Consider the following 22576-nt stretch of genomic DNA (forward strand, 5'->3'; position numbering starts at 1 on the left):
AGAAGGAAAAAGTCAACATTTTATCTCAATCTGTTATCAAAGTTCTCAGACTGCTGTATTTACTGATAGCAGAGCTAGATGCATGTCAATTTAAACAATACAGGAAATTGTCTCAATTGAAAAATACTGCACATTGCTTGGGAGATAATTGCTGATCTTATTGGTGGTCTTGATTTTTTTTAATGACTGCTTTTTTTTATAGGTTGTCAAACTCCTTTTGTAGTTGGTACTTAGCTCCAAAATTCAAACAAATTCCTGGATAAGTTCTCTAAATCAAGATGCCTTTCAAAATAACAATAGAATTAACTGAGATGCAAAATATGAAGGTTCCTGAAGATGACAACATTAGCAATGATTCTAATGATTTTACAGAAGTTGAAAATGGACAAATGAATAGGTGAGTAGTTTTCCATTACCCATAACTGGCTATTTGAAAACAACTGTTAAAAACAGTTTTTTTTTAAAAGTTGAAATACAACTGGTGAATGATTCATTGCTGAGTCACATCCTGTTTGAAGAGGTAGTTTGAATGTCATGACCAATCCTTTATGGGTATTTATATTAACAGCAACAACAGCAACAAGAAAAAAAAATCAGCCTTGTAAATGTACAGAATATGATATAGTCCAAGATCAAGATATCTGGTGCTCTCCATGGTTGATCCACTTCAGGCTTGGTCCATCTGCTTTTTACACTGCGTTGCACTATTTTTTTTAAAAAAAAGTAATGTGAAGGCCTTATACATATGAGAAAAGAGCACATGATGTCATTATTTCTGGAACTGTACCTTTGGAATGCAGGGAAAGATGGCATGCTTGAAGATATGGGAGAAATCTTGCAGTATATTGAAAAAAGGGCATCAGGAGGAACAGTTGAGCTACTTTAGATATGTTAGTTGTCTTAAGTATAAGGAATATTTCATATGCATTCTGAAATGATGATGATGGACCCCCAAAGTCTACTGTTATTTATTGCATTTAAGATAAGCAACTTAAGTAGGTCACAGACTTCTTTGATTCATCTTAAAGCCACAATAAAAGTTCTTCTCCAGTATAAGTTACACAATTTTCAGGTCTTTGCTATAAAGGTTCTTAGTAAAGAATTTTTTAATGTGTTGGATTAAACAGATTATTTTTAAGTTCAGATGAAAACGGAGACATAATTTATATGAATCCAGTAATTATTGTAAAGGAAGACATAATAAAGTAGAAATTTTTATTCCCTGATGTTATAAAGTATCTTTATTTTCACACTGTCTCATGCAAGTAGCCAAACACTTCTTTTCGCACATGCAACCCCATCAAAATAGTCAACTTCCAAATCTTGTTCAGTCTTGCTTCTCCCCATCCTGCTCCTTTCTGTGGTGTCCCTGCACCCCAAAAATTGCAGGGAGAGTTGGGTATTGTACTTAAGAAAGAAGCAGAAAAGTCCTGTTGCATGAATGGAATTTTGTTCACTTTCTCTATATCCTGCCCAATATTATCATTATTTCATATTGTCTTTTCATATATTTTGTGTCCCACTCCAGATACACTGCTAGCTGTAATTTGAGTTTGCTCTCCTGTGTAAATTGTATGTGTATATAAAGGGGTGTGTTTCTCTGTAAACATGTATACTATTGCAGTTTTTCTGGCCAATTGTAAAATTGAAAAGCAAGCTCCACTGAATTCTGAAACACATTTCTTCTGTTAAGACCAATTTGAGTCATTTAAGCCCTGCTGCTTTCAGTGTTCATTTGATTAGCTTGATTGAGGCCACTGCGCTTATTATAAGCCAGTCAAATTTACAGTGGCATGTCCAATTAAAAGTAAGTTTCATTTAATTCTATACATCATACAAAGCTGCCTTCTGATAAGATAGACAATTGGTCCATCTTGCTCGCTACCATTGATGCGAATTGATAATGGCTCTCCAGCATTTGGGGCAGTTTTTTTCCTAGCCCTACCCAGAGATGCTAGAAATTGACTTTGAGATCATCTTCATACAAAACATGTGCTCTACCATTGAGCTCTTTAATGAACTTAATCATGGGTAAAATGTGTGTAAGATTTCAACTAAAAATTTCTCAGTGTTTATCTGTTTGTGTAATGGATAGAAGGAATGAACTTGAGGGGCAGGAAGAAACGCCACTACCGAGACAACAGTCAGATAAAAGAAATCTGAGTCCAGGGCAGAACTGTAACCTGAGAAAGTGTCTCAGACAAGACCCTCCTTAGTTCTCATGAAGACAGAAGGAGGGAGGGAGGAAGCACATTCAGATTTGCAAGGTTCTGTTATTATAACCTTATAGTGAAAGTATTAGCCTGCATGACTTTGGTTCCCTAGTCTGGTCTACCTTGAAGGGCTGACAACTTGAGCCCAAATATGAGTTATATGTTGAAATATACAAGGAAGGTGACAGCTGAGGCAGGAAAACTGGTTAAGAATATTTACAACGCAACTCTAAATACGTTATACTACTAGGATGCAGATGAGTCACACCACAAATCCTTCTAGTCCAGCATTTGTTTTCATTTATGGTTAGCTATATTGAATGGAACTGTTAGGGAGAAATGAAGTTATAAGGAAGCTGGCAGTGAAGTCAATGGCTTATTCCTGTTGTCTAATCCCTGCATCCTTTTTCCTGACCATGTTATTGGACAAGATCAATCCAAAGGCTCTCGTTAGGGATCTATGTATTCAGATGTAAACTGGAAATAGAGGCAGCCTTACCTCTGAATATATAGTCCCTAGCAAGAGCCTTGTTGGATTGAGCAGTATCCATCTTTCCTATCTGTACATCCTGTGTACTACTCTTGAAATGGTTGGCTGATCCAATATAGTTTCCTAATATGCTTTTTGAACAAAAGGAAACTTAAAATTCAACAACACAGAGAAGGTATGGGGTTCAAGGGTATTAAACTGGACATGCTTTGCCTGGAATCCAAAGAACCATCAGTGGACATTTCTCACTTTACTGACCTAGACTGATATATGTTGAGTGTTGACTTTTTCATGGCATAGTACTGTTTTTATTTTATTTTGTTGATTTTACTATGTTGATTTTCTTTTATATACTCATTGACTTAAATTCTGGGAGGTGGTCTATAAATAATTTTAATATGCCCCTACTTTTCCTCGTGCTAGAAGGCGGGGGTCAGCCAGATGGTGTTTCATCACAGTTTTGTGGAACTTCCTTTTCCATGTGTCTGTGTGCGCATGTTTTAGTTCCTCCAATTATTCTTTTCTCATTAGGTTGTAAGCAGGCAATGGCTGCCTTATGCTTCTGCTTACTCTAATATGCGTAGATTTTGGAACACTTCATAAATGTTGACGAAGATGTGCAAACTTCACTGCCTAGTATCATCCACTGTATTAGATGTAGATGTTTTCAAAGATCTTAAATGCAAGTGCTAATTGTTATGACTTTCTGGCTAAATAGTTAATTAAATTCATTCTCATTTTTACTTATATGCCAGAGGGATTTCTATGGATATTTGATTGCTTTTTAAATTATTTGGTAAAATAATTCACCATTGCTTTGGTATAGATATGATTTTCTTAGCAGCCTTAGACTGCACAGAAGATATGTGATTGCTGGAAGTCTGAATTGTTTTGTCTAATATAGAGGAACCTTTAAGTGCCAGGCAGCACCAGGAAGCATTTAGAAACTAAATATGCATCTTTGTTCCATTGTAATTCTCCTGATTACATGGTTCATTCAGGCATGTTTTCCACGTCACACCTTAACAGCACAGAATTGAGTTAAACATCTTTCCCACATGAAAGAGACAGAATGAAAAATGTTTATACCATGATAACAGCCTGAGTCTATATTGGATGCCAATGCAATCTTCCTCAAAGTGGTTCCCTGCAAATGTGTGCAACTGCAATCCTCATAATTCCCAATAACTTCAATCTTTTGTTCTGTATTACAACCTCCATGATTCCCAGACAAACTGATTGGAAATTACAGTGTATCACAACTGGAAGATCTCAGGCTAACTGAAAGGCTGCATTATGACTTGCATATTCTCTTTTCACCTCAGCAAAAAGTCCCTGAGGAACATAACATTTGAATGTCAACTCAAGGGGGAAAGAATAATATAAATGAGAACAAATTTATGTCAAAAGCTCTTACACAACTTTAGGTTCAAATTTAGAAGTAGATGAGGACTAAGGGATTGGGGTATGAGAGCCTTTATGGATGAGATAGCTTTTGAGGAGCTAGCCATGTATCTCAAACTTGTGCGTTTCTCCACAAGGAAGATACCATATAAAATAGAGTCATGAGAACAGGCAGCCATTTTGCAGCAAAGCAATTGGGATTTGAGAATTTAAACAGATGTGTTGAGCAGGTTGAAGGCTTGTTTTGCCCCACCAGAAACTTCTGATCACACCTCTCCTCGTGTAAAATGCATTACAGTAGTCAAGTTGTGGTGTATTGATAAGGTATTTGCCAGTTCTGCCCAGCTCTGAAATGGTCACTGCTGATGCACTTTACCCTTTCACTCTTTATCATGTTTGATAATCATAGTAATACAATAAGAACTGGTCTTACTATCTAGAACCCCTGTAGATCAGCTTTCTGTTTCTGAGCACACCCTATGAAATGCAATGGATTCTCTGCATTAACAAGGTCATTCCCATAAAGCATTTGGGAAAGTGGAGCAATGCTGAATCTGCACTGTTGGCAAATTCACACTGCTGTGACATTCTGGACTAGTTCTTTATTTTATCATTTGCATTTCCAGGTCACATTAAAAAAAAGGGCTAGGAAAACATTCTCCTGTTTCAAAGTAGCCACGTCAGAGCAATATTTTTAAGCAGTGTGTTGGAGAACTGAATCATATCTGGATGTCTTTTCAGGTCTTTGTTTGTGTCTTATTATATTCCAGGATGTTCCATCTGTAGTATTTGTTTACCTATGCCCTGCCTTCTCAAATATCACGGTACAATGTAGCTTAACAAAACAATCCAAATCAACATTGAAATGTCACAGTATTCCACAACAGTAACAGATGATAAAAGTGCATTTGTGCTATGCCTCATGATGTTAAAGAAAATCCTGCTTCCTTGTTTCCTTTCAGCAAGTTCATCGCAGACCGTGAGAGCAGGCGAAGTTTAACTAACAGCCATTTGGAAAAGAAGAAGTGTGATGAATATGTAGGTTCCTCTCCTCACCTCATAAAGGTTTTCTTTCTAATGTAGCATGTATGCAGGAGCTGTTGAAACTTACCTGGATCTCCTATGCAAGGAGAAGCTTTGCCATTAGTTACCATTTGCAGAACTGCTCATTTGTATTTGTATTTTATTCTATTTATTTATTTATTGAACTTCTCGACCACCCAATTCATATGCAATGACTCTGGGCGGTTTACAATAACAAAAATAACATATTAAAAATACAACATACATATAAATATAATATAAATATAAAAATTCAAATATAAAGTATAAATACAAGATGGACAGTATTTGTTTATTGAACTTGAACTTGTTTATTTATTTATGTGATTATATTTATGTCCTTGCCTTCCTTCCAAGGGGTTCAAGGTAAGTTGCGTAATTCTCTGCAGCCTAGAGTTAATCTTCCTAATGACCCAATGAATGCAGTGTGGGTAGGGTAGGTAGTGGGGAGTTTTTCTTCCTCTCACAATAATAGAACCTAAAATCACCTAATGAAGGCAAATGGTGAGGCAGATAAACAGAAGTACTTGTTCAAACAGTTAAATTATGAGATTTGCTGCCTGCCATTTTCAAGAGCTTGAAAAGGAGATTAGACAAATTAATGGCAGGTAAGGCTCTCAATGGCTACTAGTTATGATGGCTATATTTTAATTCCACTATTGGGAGAAGCAAACCTCTCAGTATTTACTAGGGTGAGTGATGGGGAAGGTGCTACTGCATTTACATTCTACATGTGAGCTTCCCATGAACATCTGCTTGCACACTGTGGATAGATTGATCTTCACCAGCATGTCTCTACTTTCACATAGGCAATGTGAGCAGATAGATTGTGTCTGTATGTCACAGTTACATAAGATTTATGGTTAGACATGGAGATTGGCTATTCCACTGGTCTTTCATCTTAACTGCTGCACTAGTTAGATTAGGTTTTTCAACCAGGGTTCCATGGAACCCTAGGGTTCCACAAGAGGTCAGTAGGGGTTCCCTGGGAGATCACAATTTATTTAAAAATATATTTCAAATTCGGGCAACTTCACATTAAAGAGGTAAGTTTCATTCTTTATTTTTAGTTTAAGAACATTGTTAATGCATGTACTGTATACAGGCCTAGCCAAGAAATGAATATAATAATTTTGTGACTTCTGGCCTCTATTTGAGCCTGAATGTGCCCCGAGGCCTGAAAAATATTTCAAGGGTTCCTCCAGGGTCAAAAGGTTGAGAAAGGCTGAGTTAGATTAAAGTTTTGTACAGTAGTCCTCACTTAACGACTACAAGTGAAACATCACATGATTGTGCCCAACTTGGTGATGTCAGTTCTGCTGCAGTCGTTAAGTGAATCACCCATGGTCGTTAAGCACAATGTGACGTGATCACAAGTTGTGACTTACTGCCCACTACCCCATTGATTTTGCTTGTCGGAAGCCATCTGTGAAGGTCGCAAATGGTGATCATGTGACCGCAGGGACACTGCAACAGTTGTAAGTTCATTACCAGTCATAAATCTACTTTTTCAGCACTGTTGTAAGTTTGAACAGTCACCGAACAAAGCAGTTGTTAACCGAGGACTACCTGTATAATGTCCAGTCACATCACTTCTAGCCTCAAGTAAGCACAGAACAAAGCCAAGGTCTGTATATGTTTCTTTATGGCAAGGCTGGGCAGCTAATGTACCACCGTAAGCTGCATATGGCCAGACCACCTCTTCCAGTGCCACCACCACCATCCTAGTGGAACAGGAGACTGAGTGTAGCCCACAGACATTTAGAAAATGCCTTCCCTAATTTATGGCTACGTTCTCCGGTGGGTTGTAGTCAGAGCTACTGGGCTGCCTTAAAAAAATAACAAAAATTTGGATGTAACATGTAGGCAAATGCAATCTTATTGGCCATGTGAATGTGTTCCCTTTGTTTTATTACGCAGTTAATGTATAATGTTATCCTTGCTGTCTTATCTATCATTTTTCTTCTATTACTGAACTGGGAAAATAATTGAATGTTAGACTCAACATACAAGTGACCAATGTAATGACAAAGTGACTTCCCAAAATGAACGTTGAATAGAATGCTTACAGTTGCCAACCTTTGAAATTAAGGTGCTTTCCTCCTCCTCTGTCTCCCTTCTTCCCTCATTCTCTCTTTTACAGAGTCCAGGCACAACATCTTTGGGAATGTCTGTCTTTAACCTTAGTAATGCTATCATGGGCAGTGGAATTTTGGGCCTCGCCTTTGCTTTGGCCAACACAGGAATTGTACTCTTTACGTAAGTTATTCATACGCAAAATTTCTTTGGCACAGTTTGACACTAATATACAAGGGTTGAATGAAAAGTAATACCACCACTTCCATAATTTCAGTTGAAATAGGGATATTTTAATAGATGAAATAAGAAAATTATCCTTAAAATGAGTTATTTTGTTACTAGTATGTTCTTCTCCAAATAATCACCTCCATTTGCTACATACTTCTGCCAATGATAAACAGATTTCTTAAAGCTATCATGAAAGAACTCCACACTTTGTTCAGCCAGGTCCTAACAGCCCTTTCTACCTCAGTTTTGAGAAAAGGTAATCATATGGTGTCATGTCTGGACTGTATGGAGGATGGAGTAAGGTGGTGAGATCAACTTTGCAGTTGCCTCTTGAAGCTTTCGTCCCTGCTGTCAGCATGCTAGGAACCCATCTTGCAAAAAAAACAACCCAGTATTGAAAAACATCAATAATTTGACCCACACGTTCTTGTGAAATGCCAAGCTTGACAGCAATTTCCCTTTGAGTGATCTGCCCAATTGTCATTTATCAATCTTTCTCATGTGAAACTCATTGGTTGTTGTTGCAGCTTGTCCACTTACTTCTTGATTACACAAATCACCTCCTCCCAGTTCATCATCTTTACATTTTTTTTAGCCCAGCAATGCACAGTATTCACTTCAGCGTCACCATAAACAACCTGCATTTGATGGTGAATTTCAATTGGAAGGGCTCCTTTGGCAATCAAAAATTTAATCATGGCACATTGCTTAAAGTGCACTTACTTACTGCAGGCTTTCACTTCACAAACAATAGCAACACAACCTTTTCTCATAGCAACTTCCTGCCAATTGAAGTGAAAGAATAAATGCTAAAGAATGCATAAGAGCTTCTATCATGTCAGTACTGCTATCTGTCAGCGACTTACAACTTTGGAAGCATTACTTTTCATTCAATCCTTGTAAATATGATTCAGCTGAAGGAAAGACACAGGGAAGATTCTATTTTTCATACTTTAGTGCAGTATTTTACCTGATTTGAGTTTTCCTAACCAGTGCATAAACAAAATACACAGTTGTATTCACTTACTTGTTTCTTAAGTTTTGCAATACAATTCATAAATTCATAAATACAAAAATGTGTACAGAATTAAGAAAAAAACTATATATAAAAATGCACAGAAAATAACATATTTGAAAAAAAACTGTTTCCCAAGAATGCATACATTAGCAAACCATGTAGTAAGTGGTATGAATCTGCATGCAAATATTTTTTTTAAAAATGCAAACTGAAATGAAACTGGGACAAAATGAATTCAAGGTGGGAAATCTTAAAAAGTGGGTCAGACCAGAATGGACAGATGAATTCATCCTTAATTTGAAATGCATGTTTAAATAAATAGAATGGAGTATATATTAATTTAGCATCAAATTCACACATAAGCAGGAACTTTTTAATAGTCAGATGGTCAAGCATTGCTACTGAACTTCTCTTCTAAAGAAATTTTAAGTTTGATTCATAAGCCATAATCTCATGGAAAGAATACTAAACAATGTGGCATGTGCTTCTGTGGAACTTCTTTCTAATTGAATAACTATCCCCACTGCTAACATCTTTCTTTTTTCAAATGTTGAATAAGCTTTCCCAGCTGGGTGCCATGTATGCATTAGGACCTAAATTAGGTGCTTCCTGAAGTCTTAGTCGTCACAGCTGAATGGATGGTGTCAGCATGGGGAGGACAATATCACATTATTATCATAAACAATACAATGAAGGTGGTACCTGATCACCAAAACCTAAAAAATAGGTTACTTAATTTTTTGAAAAGCAAAGGTAGTACTAAATGTCATTGTTCAGGTCTCTTCTTGCCACTTACTACTAGAAAATGAAAAGCAATCACTAATATGAATTATCACAGCTTTTTTTAAAAAAAAATATTGCAAACATCTTGTTACTTCAGGCTCTCCTGCACTCAACCAGAACAGCTCAGAGTGGCATAGCAGTTATTGCTTTCAGATGGTATTTGTTACCAGATTTCAACCCTCCCAAGAAACAAATTGGTATAAAAAATCTGTTTAAATTAGTATTTGGGCTTCATTAAGCATGCAACAACACAGAAAAACTCAGTTCAGTATTAAGCTTAAAGAGAAGGATTAGGCTTCCAACAAATGTGAACAGGTACAATGAGTAAGCTCATCCAATACACAGATAAAGCCTCTGAGAAAAAAATACCTTGAAGGATGTCAGACAAGGCTTGATTTGTGCTCATCCAAAATAAAAACAGACCTTCTAGATACCCACTGCACTAAGTGAGCTAGATTCCTCCCTGAGTCCCAAAAGGTTTTATCCCACAGCCTTGGGGGAGGCAAGGTTTAGATTCCTCTCCTTCTCCCAGCTAATTTCCTAGATGAAATTCAAAAGAAGATCCTCCAGCAAATTCCTTCCTCATTATTTAACCTCAAGCAGGGAGAAATTGTTGGTCTGCAGGTCAGTTGAGGAGGTGTTCTGCCCTAACAGGAATCTCTAGAAGCATATGTTGTAGAGGTGCCTGTTATACATGTCTATCAAATGTGCTATCTGATTCCAAGCCAGTCATCATTTTGGTCAGATGCTATGCTTAATAAGATCATTCACTTTTTAAATGTTCGTTCCAAACTAATGAATCCCATAGCATTAACTGGAATGTGAACATACTGTATATCATAGCTACTTACTAAACATGGTGAAAATAGTTTAAATTCTTAGTTTTCCCCCTGGAAATTAGTATAACTGGATTCAGTGAGATAACCTACATATGTTTGAAGCTTCCCCATGAAAAGCAAGTCCCTGTGTTAAGTTGTTGGGATGTACATTTCTTAAATATAAGAGAATTCTGTCTTTATACATCTTTCACTGCCGCACGCCAACTTGTTGCTATTGGCTGTTGCACTGTCAACATTTCTTATTCTTGGCATATTAGTAATCCATCCTTATGTTTACTATCAGGCAGTGGTCCATGTCTCAACCCTTGAGTTAAAATCCCTATTGAAATCAGTCTCTTTTCTACTTTTTCAGTTCTATCTTACTGCAATTGAAGAAACAAAGCAATCAGAGCACAGTTAATATTGGATAGCACGAAGGTGTTAAAAACAGATTATTTCAATCTTCCAGAAGTGCCAAAGAGTGAAAAGGAACATAGAGGTGACTTCATAATCTTAAAAAATAACCACTCTATTGGGCCCAGATATTTGGCCTACCTGTAAAAAGAAAGCTATTGTAAATTAGACATCTTGCAGATTTTAAAAAGACTGATGCCACCACCATGCATGGGGGGAAAAAATCCTTGAACTGTGGAGAAAGGAATTTCATACTTTAAGCGTGTGAGAATTTAAGATACAATATTATATGAATTATTCAGGGACAATAAACTGACTTATCTTATGCACAATTACTCAGGAATAAGTACCTTGACCTGCCACAATGTACTTCTCAAATGTTTGTTAAACTACATTGCATAGGCTCATTTAAGCATGCCTTTATTCCATATATGTGTGTGTGTGTATGTATTGAGTATATTAAAGTGGAGGGGGGAAAGCCTTAAAACATGCTGTTATTATTTCGCATTGTTTTTGATTCAAACAATCTAGTGTTTATTAATCAATTGACTAACAAAACAAACAAATGCAATTAAGTATTCAAGTATGATGGGATCAATGGCCTTATTTAATTAATTAGATGCCTTTGAGTCCCATTTGACTTCTACTGATGGATCCTGTATGGACAAACACCTTCCTGACCTATCTTAAGTAATAACTCAGTTTTTTCAAAGACATTCCAATAATCTCTTTCATCCTGTCTATTTATTTTATTTTTGTCTTCCTCTTTTTCTACTTCCCTCAAATAATTTTTCCTCTTGATTCATCATTCATTTGCATCACACTTCCAAAGTGTGTGACTTTCTGCTTGCTGATCATTAGCTCAAAGGAAGAGGCAGCCTTTGATCTAGGACTGATTGATTCATTCTTTTTGTGGTCCATGAGCAACTGTCCCCGAATCCATTCTTCAAAAATGCATTTCTTTCTTTTGTACTTTCTTAAAGCTACCAGTTCTGCAAAAATTCATATGACCACTGAATAGCAGCAGAGAGTTAGTTTTCTGTAACATTTTTTCAGCCATCTAGTGATCATCTGGATTTTTGTAGCTTAGAGTTGATGCTCAACTCTTCCTTGGGTTTCCAGCTTTTCACAGCCATACATTACCACTGGAAAGAATGCTGCTTTTATGTATTCTGAACTTAGTAGTCAGTGAAATGTCCTTATCCTTCATTAGTGTATCATGTCTAAGTTTATCATTGCTCTTCTCTGTAGGATTAATTTCCTCTTTATTTCTCCAGCACACTGTGCATCTTTGTATATTCTTGAGCCCAAGAAAACAAAACTATCAGCCATCTTCACTTCTTCAATTATAAGTTCACTATGCGTGTAGGTTGACATTAACTTTCTCATCTTAATGTTAAGATGATTTACGAAGTATTAACTTAGATTTTTCATTTTCTGCTCTTTTGTGATAAGCTTTTTAAAGTTTTCTTTTAGATAAACTCCTGGTAACTATATGGATGAGTCCATGTTGTTTTACTGGCAACAGTACTATAGTTAATTGCCATTTCCTTCTTCCAGAATGTTTTTAATAGTATTATTAATTTCACAGTGTCATTTTCAGCTTTGGGATTTCTTAGTGGCCTTCCATGCAAGTTCTAAATCACCCTACCCCAACTTAGTTTATTTTAAATCAGCCAAGGTCAACTAGATACTGCTACTTGCTGTGTCTAGTCCTCTTTACATACAGGTAATGTGTTGTTTTCTGTACATCTCAAATGGTTTATGTCTTGACCTTCTGCTGTTCCAGCTATCATCTCTTTAAATCTCACCTCTGACATTCTCATATATTTACTGTCTAAATAAAACAGATACAGGGACAATATGCATTCTTGGCTCACTCCCTTCTTTATTCTGAACTACTCTATTTCTCCAGATTCATTCTCACAATAGCCCCTTGTTCGTTGGAAGGATTCCTCAATTAGCCTTAATATGTTTTATACTCTGTCATGACCTACACATTCAAAGACCTTGAGTATAGTCAAGGTAAACTTTGTACTTTCTTGCTCTCTTCATTGTTCATCATGTATCTGTCTATCCCTCTGCCTTTTCCAAAACCTGCTTCTCCATGTATGGCTCCGTGTGTCTTCATCAAAACTTGTTTTTTGCGAGGAATTTATTTAGTGATTTGGCAATTTGCACATCCTTTTGCATCCTTTCTTCAGTATAGTATATGCACTAATCTTTCCAATCTCTAGACTACAGAATCTTGTTCTGTATTTGTGGATACCGAGCTAACAGCGCTTTATTTTCCTCCCCTGCAGTTTTAAAGAGTTCAGTAGATATTTTATCTGTACCTGGTGCTTTTGTATTTGACAGTAGATCTGTTGATGATAACATTCAAACATTTAACAACTTTCACAGTAGTGGCGCTGCGGGTTAAACCGCTGAGCTGCCGAGCTTGCCAATCAGAAGGTCGGTGGTTCGAATCCGCGTGATGGGGTGAGCTCCCGTTGCTAGTCCCAGCTCCTGCCAACCTAGCAGTTTGAAAACACGCAAATGTGAGTAGATTAATAGGTACCGCTTCGGCGGGCAGGTAACGGCGTTCCGTGTAGTCATGCCGGCCACATGACCACGGAGGAAGTGTCTACGGACAAACGCCGGCTCTTCGGCTTTGAAACGGAGATGAGCACCGCCCCCTAGAGTTGGACACGTCTGGACTTAATGTCAAGGGAAACCTTTACCTTTACCTTAACTAAAAGCTAACCATCAAAGTAATCTATAAAAGATTTCAGCAAAGATTATTATAAACATTCTTTAGCTTGATTCTATAAATTAACATTAAAAGATGTGTTTGATGAATTCAGTGTCACTAGATTTGCATGTGTTAAACTTTGTCGCTGAAAAGACTGTTTTGTATTTTTACATTGTCAAGTATAGCAGAAAAAAGAAACAAGAATACTGGCCTAACAAGTTCTGCCTGCTTTTAATAATTAAGTACTTAATGGGAGCTAAGGATATAATGAAAGAACAACAGGCTATTTCATATTCAAGGATGAATTGTGAAGTCTGTATATGTTTTGGTTCATTGGTCGCTGTCAGTGTAACCAACAAGCTTTATGTCCAAGGCAAGCTTGGTTACATTGATGCTCAATGTATATCAAAACCAAGTTTTGCAATCCAGAGCTGCAGCTTTTAAAGTAACTGAATTGAGAATCTCTTGCACTGCTTTCTCCAAGTTAGTGCCCTCCAGAATTGCTACTTACACATCCATGCTGAATAGAAACGAGAAGAGCAGTAGACCAACAAATCTGGAGGCTATCAGGTTGGGAGAGCTAATGTGGAATTTATAACATAATCAAGATGAACCATAGGTTTACCTGGTTACTTAAAGGTGAAAGAAGAATGTGGGGAAAAGGGAAATTCTGAATAAGTAGTCATTCTTTCTGTCCAACTTTTGCTGTTGGATATAGTCAACAAATCAAAGGTGTTATCTCTAGTAAAGAAATTAATAGTTTTCCTTTGGCTTTAAAATGCTTGTGTTGTGCTGCCTATCTGAATCCAGTGACTTACTTTGATGGCCAGTTTTTTGGAGAAGTGTGTACAAAGTATCTGTCTGCAGAAGCCAATCTCTACCCTACTTAGCTCTCATCTGTTTCTAACCCTCCTCCCTTCCCCTTTTCTACTGTAAAAGTGGGTTTCAGGGAGAATGGAGGATTAGAAAAGAGGAAATGGAAGAAAGAGTCTTTTACACATGAACTCATATTTTCTCATTCCCTTGATTTCTCTGACAGTGCATGAATGAGGGAAAAGAAAGGGGATTGAAGCAAGAGGAAAGGTAGAATTAGAGAAATTGGGGTGGACTTCTTTGTCTTGCACTTTGCCTCTTTATCCCTGGAGTTCTATGAATAAAAGAGCTTGCATGAACTTTTGCTAGAACCTCTCAGGTTAGCCTACGTAATCATGGACAAATGTACCCAAATGTGCTGTAAATGATAGAACATCGAAATCCAAATGACTCATACAACAGAATAATGTCTTATTCTACAGGGGAAACCTATTTTTGAGTGTCATAAACCAGAGTTGTAGGAAATTTCAGTACTGTGAACATTTTATCTTAAAGATAAATAAGCAAAAGAAAAAACCCTCCAAACCCCTCATTCTTAGCAAAATATCTCATCTACATACCTGAAATAGTGGCAGGGGATTAAAATAACATTTTTGTGTGTGCCAGGGGTTTTCTCACATCACAGCCTTTGCCACCCACTGCTCATGCTGTCAGCTAGCCTATGCATCTTCCATCGAGGGTGGAGGGGACCTAAAAATCAGCATCTAGCCTGATCTCTGAGCTGAGGAGATGGGACAAAGCAAGATTTCCCACCAGTGAGAACGTACCCATTTTGCAGTCCAGGAATTAAATATTTTAGAATCACTTTGGCAGCATTTCCTGCTAAGTCACAGCTGAGATGGGTATTAATTGGCCAGTTGCTGATAGAATACAGAACCCTCACACTGTTTTGGGCGCACAGAGTACAGCACACAAGGACTCTGTGTGGTGCACAGGGTACAACTTCCAGTGCTATATTTGTCCCATTTTAAACAAAATAGCCAAATGTTGCCAACTAACCAACTTCCTCTTGTACTTTCAGTAGCAGTATGAGCTACAATTAAGCCTGCACGCTGCATAGAGATAAATATTTAGTATAACCTACTGATGTCCATATAACAAGCAGCTATAATAGCTAGCTAAAGTACTGCCAGTTCTTTTTGCCATGTCTTATGAATGCAACTGTAGAATTTAGATAAATTCTGCAGCTTGTTATGATCTATTCCCAAATAGCCTGCAGGATGCCACTGAGTTCTTTAACACCCTACAGGAGAGAAGCAACACCTTTGTACCTCTTGCAGAACATGAGAATCATTTGTTCTGTAAACATTCAGCATCTTTCAAAAATATAGCAAGGAGCCACTTTTCAGTATTGAAAATTCTCAATGCTGAAAATTCGCACAAATCTGTCTGAGGTGTTATGACTCAGTTCAATGGCCTTGTTTGCTCAGATTTCCATTTACGAAGTTAAAAATTATCAGCTACAGTGAATGCTTGCCATTCTTGGCACAAATATTTCTGCAGTTGTGTGGGTTTTGTTTTGAATAGACTTTACATGCATGCTTCTTTGGTCTAGTTTAATATAAGAAACGTAAGAACTCTTGGGACACTGCAGAATTTTCTAGGCTTCGTTGTGCATGTGTTTTGAATCTGCAGAAAGCCAGCACTGTTTGTGTTTTCATACCACTCCATGGGATGGTACTGGCAGTAGTCCATCTGTCTCAACTACATGTAATACAACAAACAGCCTTTTCACGGTGCCTCCTTGGAAGACATGGAAAAAAACCACAGGCAACCTGTGAGAGCTTGTAAGGGCAGAAAAGGACAGCCAAATACAAGTTAGAACTGTTCCAGTTTAAGCAAGACCATCAGGAGTTTAACACTAGGAGCTCTGTTTTTATTTTTGCTGAAAGCATTGTGTGAGGCTTTTTAATAAACTACTCTGAACAGTTGCAGCCCCTGGACATTTCTTCTTCCTCAAGTCAAACAATGGAGCAAAATTAAGTTTAATAATACTGTTATTATGTATGTATGTATTTATTAATTAGATTTGTATAGCCACTCATCTCAGAAAAGCAACTCTGGGCGGCTTACAACAATCCAGCAAAACAATACATACATAAACAATCAGTATAAGAAACATAAAAATCAATATTAAAGGATAAATATGGTAAAAAAAAAACAAATATACAAACCATAGGCAAGAAAGAATAAGGATAGCTAACTCAGCAATGGAGCCATCTCAGCGTGTCTCCCATTCCCTGGGACCCCCAGGCCTGATGACATAACCAGGTCTTGAGGGACTTCCAGAAGGTCAAAAGGGATGGAGCTAATTAATATGGGGGGGGGGGAGTTCCACAAGGCAGGCACCACAGCAGAGAAGGCCTGATGCCTGGGACCCACCAAATGTGCATCCCTAGCTGATGGTACATCCCACCAAATGTACATCCCTCAGCATGCCTTCTCTGCTAGATCTGATGGGGCGGGCTGATGTAATCATGGCGGTACAGTCTCTTAGATAAGCTGGTCCCATGCCATGAAGGACTTTAAAGGTTAAAGCCAGCACTTTGAATTGGACCTTGAAGCAAACTGGCAACAAGTGCATCTCGCAGAACAGAGGAGTATCATGCGCTGTTCTAGGAGCACACACAACTGCCCATGCCACTGCATTCTGTACCAGCTGAAACTTCTGGATACTCTTCAAGGCCAGCTTTGTGAATAACACATTACAATAGTCCAACCTGGAGGTGACTAGGGCATGAGTGACTGAGCCTCCCGAATGGGCAAAGGCCCTGTTAGCCACAACTGCCACCTGCTCTTTGAGCAGGAGTTGTGAGTCTAGGAAGACCCCCAGATTGTGCATCAGGTCTGTGTGGGGCAGTACAACCCCATCCTGCACCAAAGATGGCATAGTCCTAGAATCAGTAGGCCTCCAAAGCCACTTAGTTTTGTCAGGGTTCAGCTGAAGCCTGTTGTTCCCCATCCAGACTCTTACAGTCTCCAGGCACCAGGATAAGATGTTCATGGCATCACTTAATTCACCAGGGGTAGAGATATAATTGGGTATCAACATACTGATGATACCTCACCTCATGGTGAAGGATGAGCTCACCCAGCAGCCTCATGTAGATGTTAAAAAGGAGTGGAGAAAGCACCAAACCTTGTGGCATCCCACAGACTAGGGGACAAGGGTGTGACCTCTCCTCCCAATCACCACCAACTGGAATTGGCCCTGAAGGAAGGAGGCAAACCAACACAACACTGCCACTCACCCCTAATCCTCTGAGCCGATCCAGAAGGATGCCATGGCTGATGGTATTGAAAGTCGATGAGAGGTCAAGTAGGGCAAGGATGGATGCATGGCCCTCATCCAACCCATACCAGAGATCATCCAAAAGCATGACCAATGTGGTTTCCATCCCATACCTGGGTCTGAATCCTAACTGAAAAGGGTCCAGATAATCCGCTTCCTCCAAGACCCCCTTATATACAGTATCTTACCACTAGGTACTGTAATGCAATGTAAATGTAAGGTCTTTGGGGATATAGTATACAGTATTTCAGGCAGCTTTTCCAAGCATCTCTGGGACCCAGTTCTCACTGAACTGGTTAACGTTTTATTGATATATACACATTTTAGGGCTTAGACTCCCTCCATCTCTCCTGTTACAGCTAGAACCAATGATTTTTACTTCAGCTATATGAACCCAAACTGTGGTTGGTCTTAACTATGATTTAAGGAAAAAAGCAAGCTCAAAAGCATGGGTTATTATTAGGACTTGTTTTCTTAAGTGATGAGATGACCCATAAGACTCTTTTCCATCAGATCAGCTGCTACCTTTATTTCAATAAAATCTATATAAACTTGAGGACTCCGATCTCACATTTTTAAAAATTATAAAATTAAAAGAGAAGAAAAATAATTTTATACTGAGGTACCCACAGAAACAATCACCAGCTTCAAATTAAGCAAAGTGAAAAACAAATTGTGATTTTTTTTTTTTTTTTATAACCCAAATTGTTCTTCCATGATAAATCTGAAGTTATGAGGACCGGTCTCCCAATGCTGAAAAGTAAAAAATAAGCACATATTTGAGAAATAAATTCAGAAGTCTACAGATAATTATTTTTTTGAGATTGACTTTGATACTTTAGAAAAATAATTCATTTTCATGACCTACTGCTTAGTCTTTTACATTTATAAACTAAAATTAATCACGTTTTTGGTAGGTTTTACTTTCAAATAAGTAGTAATGGAATTGAAGTTTCAGAGAATATATTTTCTTAGCTATATCATACTAGTAGCTTAGATACTAAATGACAGAATATCCTGTCCATAGCTTAGCTATTGCTTCCAATTATTTTAAGAATATGCTGCTGTTAGGCTGATGTTGGATACTTCCTAAATCCAGAAATCATATATTGGTATTATATTTATTCTGGTATCAGTATTTTCCAGAAAAATAATATGGAGCTCGGTTAAGCAAAAATGCATTTGTGATATTGTATACTACTAAAGCAGATTTAGGCAGGTAATTTAATCTATGTGGGGTCGATAAGGCATTGGCTTTTCTTTGCTATTTTTGTTTGCAATTTTGGATTGTCAAACTGCAGCTGTTTCTTTGATCTAGTAGTAGCCAGCTACCACCACTAAGCTTCTTCCCAACTGTTTTTCATGGGTATGATAGAGTGTATTCTACTTTTTAAAATATATTTCACTTTGGTAATAAAGCCAAATTTGCTAGGTGTCAAAAACTTAGAAAAAACTAAATGAAGTATTTTTAGCAAATTAGTTATCTCACAGGTATTCTGGTTTGTGTTGCTTTACTAAGATTTCCAAGGATTGGAGGTAGCATTTAGGAATATAAAATAATTCCTCCATATTGATTAATATGTTAAATGCATATACAAATTTCCTGTTGCCTTGATCATAATAAGAAATTCTGTCCTTCCATTAGAAGAACAGCCCATGATTCAATATTTTTTTTCATATGATGATAATATCACACAAACACTCATATTTTAATAAAGTGAATTAATGTTTCTCTTTACCTTAGCCAGTCCAAATTGTGAAAATCTATGTTTTGGTCAGAAAACATACATACATACATACATTTAATTTGGGCTTTTAAAATATTTCTTTTAAATAAATGACCCTGGAATGCCCCGGTCTAGAATGGCAGGTCTTTATGCCTATTCTCCATGGTCCATCTGTGGCTATTATAATATCTATGGCCTTTGCTGCATCTAAGCTGCTCTCCCTAATGTTAATTTTTGTCACACAAACTGATCTGCACACTGTGAAAACAATAAAGATGAGAAGCCACAGAAATGGCAATATCCATACAGAGAGTGTTTCTCAGCAGCAGAATTTCACAAAGCTTCCCTTGTGAACCTCAAAATGAATTTCACAATCCTGGCTTCTATTACTCATCACTTCTACTCTTTTACATTATCCTAATAAGCTGAATCAGGTTTATACTGCAGTTAACTGAAAGGAGAATTTGAAACCATAAAACCTGAAATAGTCTCTGAGATTGCAACTCTATGCCTACATATCGGGAGTATGAATGTATTGGGATTTTGTGTGTAGAATTGCACTGCAAATCATATTTTACTAAGAACACATTGCTCCTGTAGAAGTAGAATTGTGATTAAATACCTATTATATTTTTGGCACAAATTCTGGATAAAAATTAATTAAAATTGAGAAATAGGATAGTTCTAATGAAGAAGTTCTTCAGCAAATATTCTTAAGAATGTTTTTCCAACCATTTCAGTGTAAAGAGTTTAAGCCAAATATCTAGAATTGGCAAGGCTAGAATTACTTGTTTAGTTTTAATTGCTAAATTTAAAGTCATCACACTCAGAAGAGTGTGGTTTCCTGTGTTCAAAATCTTTGGTCCAAAATATCGTAGGACCAAATGAAATATTTCATTCAGAGCAATTATTTTAATGTCTGATTTGTCATTTGTCACTGGATTATTAAGAAGGCAGCCAACCTGCCTGCCCCCCCAAGTAATGATGTTAACATAAGGGAGCCCCTTACAGTTTGAAGTCAGATTCATAATACTGCTTTACATTCACACTTACTCAACTTTATCATAGTGCTGAAAGGTTTTTTCTTATTTTTTTTCCTATAGGTTGCTTTTGATTTCAGTGACACTCCTCTCCATTTATTCAATAAATCTCTTGTTAACATGTGCGAAGGAAACAGGTAATTCATAAAACTTTATATTATTTTGGTACCAAGGAACAACATAGAGATTATGAATATGGTAAATAAAAGCCTAAATCTTCCACCCTATTTTGCTTTGCTTCATTAAATCTAAAAAAAATCAATTATGCTTTGTTAAACCAAGAAAAAAATAGAAGCATTATTTAGTTTTGCTTTATTAAACTAAAAAAAAGTACATACTGCCAAAGATCAAATGTAATCTTAATAAGATAATTAGGATAAACAGAGTATATGATAACATATGTTTAAAAAGGCAAAGAAAATAAATCAGAGAAACTGATTTCAGACCAAATTGAACCACCTTCTTTGCCCCTTTGTTGAAAAAAGAACAAGTTCTGCAGGGGTATATTATCAAAACAGGGTGAGAAATGAAGCAGTAATGCTGAGGACATTGGAGACATGGATTAATCCATTTCACCAAAATAACTGAATTCAGTATCTGTGTACTGTGTATATATATGCCTTCAGTGCGATTTTTCTGCCCTTCTGTGCACTGGACACTATCACATGGCATCATGATAATGATGTGTGCAAAATGGGTGGACTTTTAAGCAAGAAAAGGAAGTCAAAATCCTTTACAGACTTCTGTCCTGCTAATTGGGACTGTGGACCCACTATCATGGCAGAGCAAAAAAGCATTCATCTCCACGTTGAATGCAATATGAAGGGAGGATTCCCAACTTTTCTGTTTAGTACACCTCTGGATAATATGCACTGCCACTCATCACAAAAAGAGTTCAGTATCTATACTACTAAAACTCTTGTTGTGTTTATCTGTTTATCTGTTTGTACCCTAAAGTTAGCCCAAATGGGATTATACCGCAACAATTTTTGAATCAAGGTACCTAAAATCCACTAACTTAAAGAATGCATAAAAAATCTGGGACCCATTACTCCTGTAGAATTGAAATTTCCACAATGTTCAGACCAGATTTATTCACAAAGTTGTGGCCATTGCAGCATCCTGTGGTCACATGATAGCGATTTCCAATGCTCCCTGCCAGCTTCCCTCAAGCAAAGTCAGTGGGGAAGCCGGCAGGAAGTTAGAAGTTGCTCCCGCTCCCACTGCTTTTTTGCCCACCTGTGGTCATTCTGTTTATCTGTTTAGGTAAGTAAATATTGACTTATTCCTGAAGTTTGTTTGCCACTACAATTATGTTTCTATGTATGATATTTATTCTTCTTAGATGATCACGGGACCATCCAGCATTGGGGTAAAAAAAATATGGTCAGTCTAAAATTTAATGTTCATTCTGGTCCCATCAGACTGCACTAACTTTCTATCAAAGGGTGACCCAACGGGGCACAGGGTTGTCTAGTAACAATTAAAAGGATTACATGCCAGACCATAAATATTCTAAAGACCTGACTGCTGCCTTAATTACCTATTTGTCAGCTTGTCAGTGGCATTTCATCATGTCAGAAACATGATGGTGGACTTAAAATACTGTAGGCTTGATCCATCAACCTTTTTATTCTATAGTTTTTTTCAGATATGATAGAACTCATATGTTCAGTTTATTACCTTACAAAATATATACAATGTGAAAATCGCATAATTGATCATGCTGTCTGGGGAACAAAGAGATATTTAAGTTAAAGATGCTTCATTTGGTCAGAATAATACCTTTTAAAGATCTTATTGTTTATGAGGTTACCACTGTATGGAAAAGAAGGGGGATGGGTGTTCTAGCTGTTACCTCTCCTCTGTCATCATCATCCTCTGTAAACTGGAAAGATAGTCTGCAATGAGACTGTTCCCAACTCTTGTCATGGGTGGCATCAAGGATTACGACAAAGGGGGTGAAGCTATGTATTATCTCCTGCTTTTCCTCATGCTGTTGGTGGTTGATTAGAGTGCTGAGATAATTGTTAAAGTGTGGAGCTGCCAGCTCCAAGGAATTTGCAAAAGGATGAAGGCCATTTAACTGGCACTTCCACACCAATAGTTTGCAGCACTTTAAAACTAGTTCCAGAACTGTTTGCTTTTACAATTGAGAGTTAAATTGATTTATTTCTGATTCTGCTCCAGTTGGTTGGAAACCACAGAATCACTGTGGCTCTGCAGAACTTAAGGATTGTCTTTTTCCATTAGCAGGAACGTTTGTCTAACCCTGCCTCTCATCTCCTGTGTTCAAGCTAGTAATCCCTTTTCTGTCTTTCTCTCATATCCAAGGTAGAGGTTCAGTAATGTGTTCTCTTCCTCTCCATCAATCCAGGTGCTGTAACAGTGTGCAATCATG

The 22576-nt window shown here is 37.4% G+C and overlaps 1 protein-coding gene across 1 annotated transcript in view; it reads left to right on the forward strand.

Moving 5' to 3' along the window:
• The first annotated feature begins 202 nt into the window (after nucleotides 1–202).
• The window catches only part of SLC38A1 (solute carrier family 38 member 1), a 44082-nt gene continuing 21708 nt past the window's right edge, over nucleotides 203–22576 (forward strand). The window contains exons 1-4 of the mRNA XM_063309379.1: nucleotides 203–397; nucleotides 5070–5145; nucleotides 7313–7428; nucleotides 20239–20312. Of these exons, the coding sequence (XP_063165449.1) occupies nucleotides 279–397; nucleotides 5070–5145; nucleotides 7313–7428; nucleotides 20239–20312 (385 nt within the window). The 5' untranslated portion in view covers nucleotides 203–278. The remainder of the gene's footprint in view (nucleotides 398–5069; nucleotides 5146–7312; nucleotides 7429–20238; nucleotides 20313–22576) is intronic.

This window comes from Candoia aspera, chromosome 7 (assembly GCF_035149785.1).
Source record: "Candoia aspera isolate rCanAsp1 chromosome 7, rCanAsp1.hap2, whole genome shotgun sequence".
Classification (NCBI taxonomy): Eukaryota; Metazoa; Chordata; class Lepidosauria; order Squamata; family Boidae; genus Candoia; species Candoia aspera.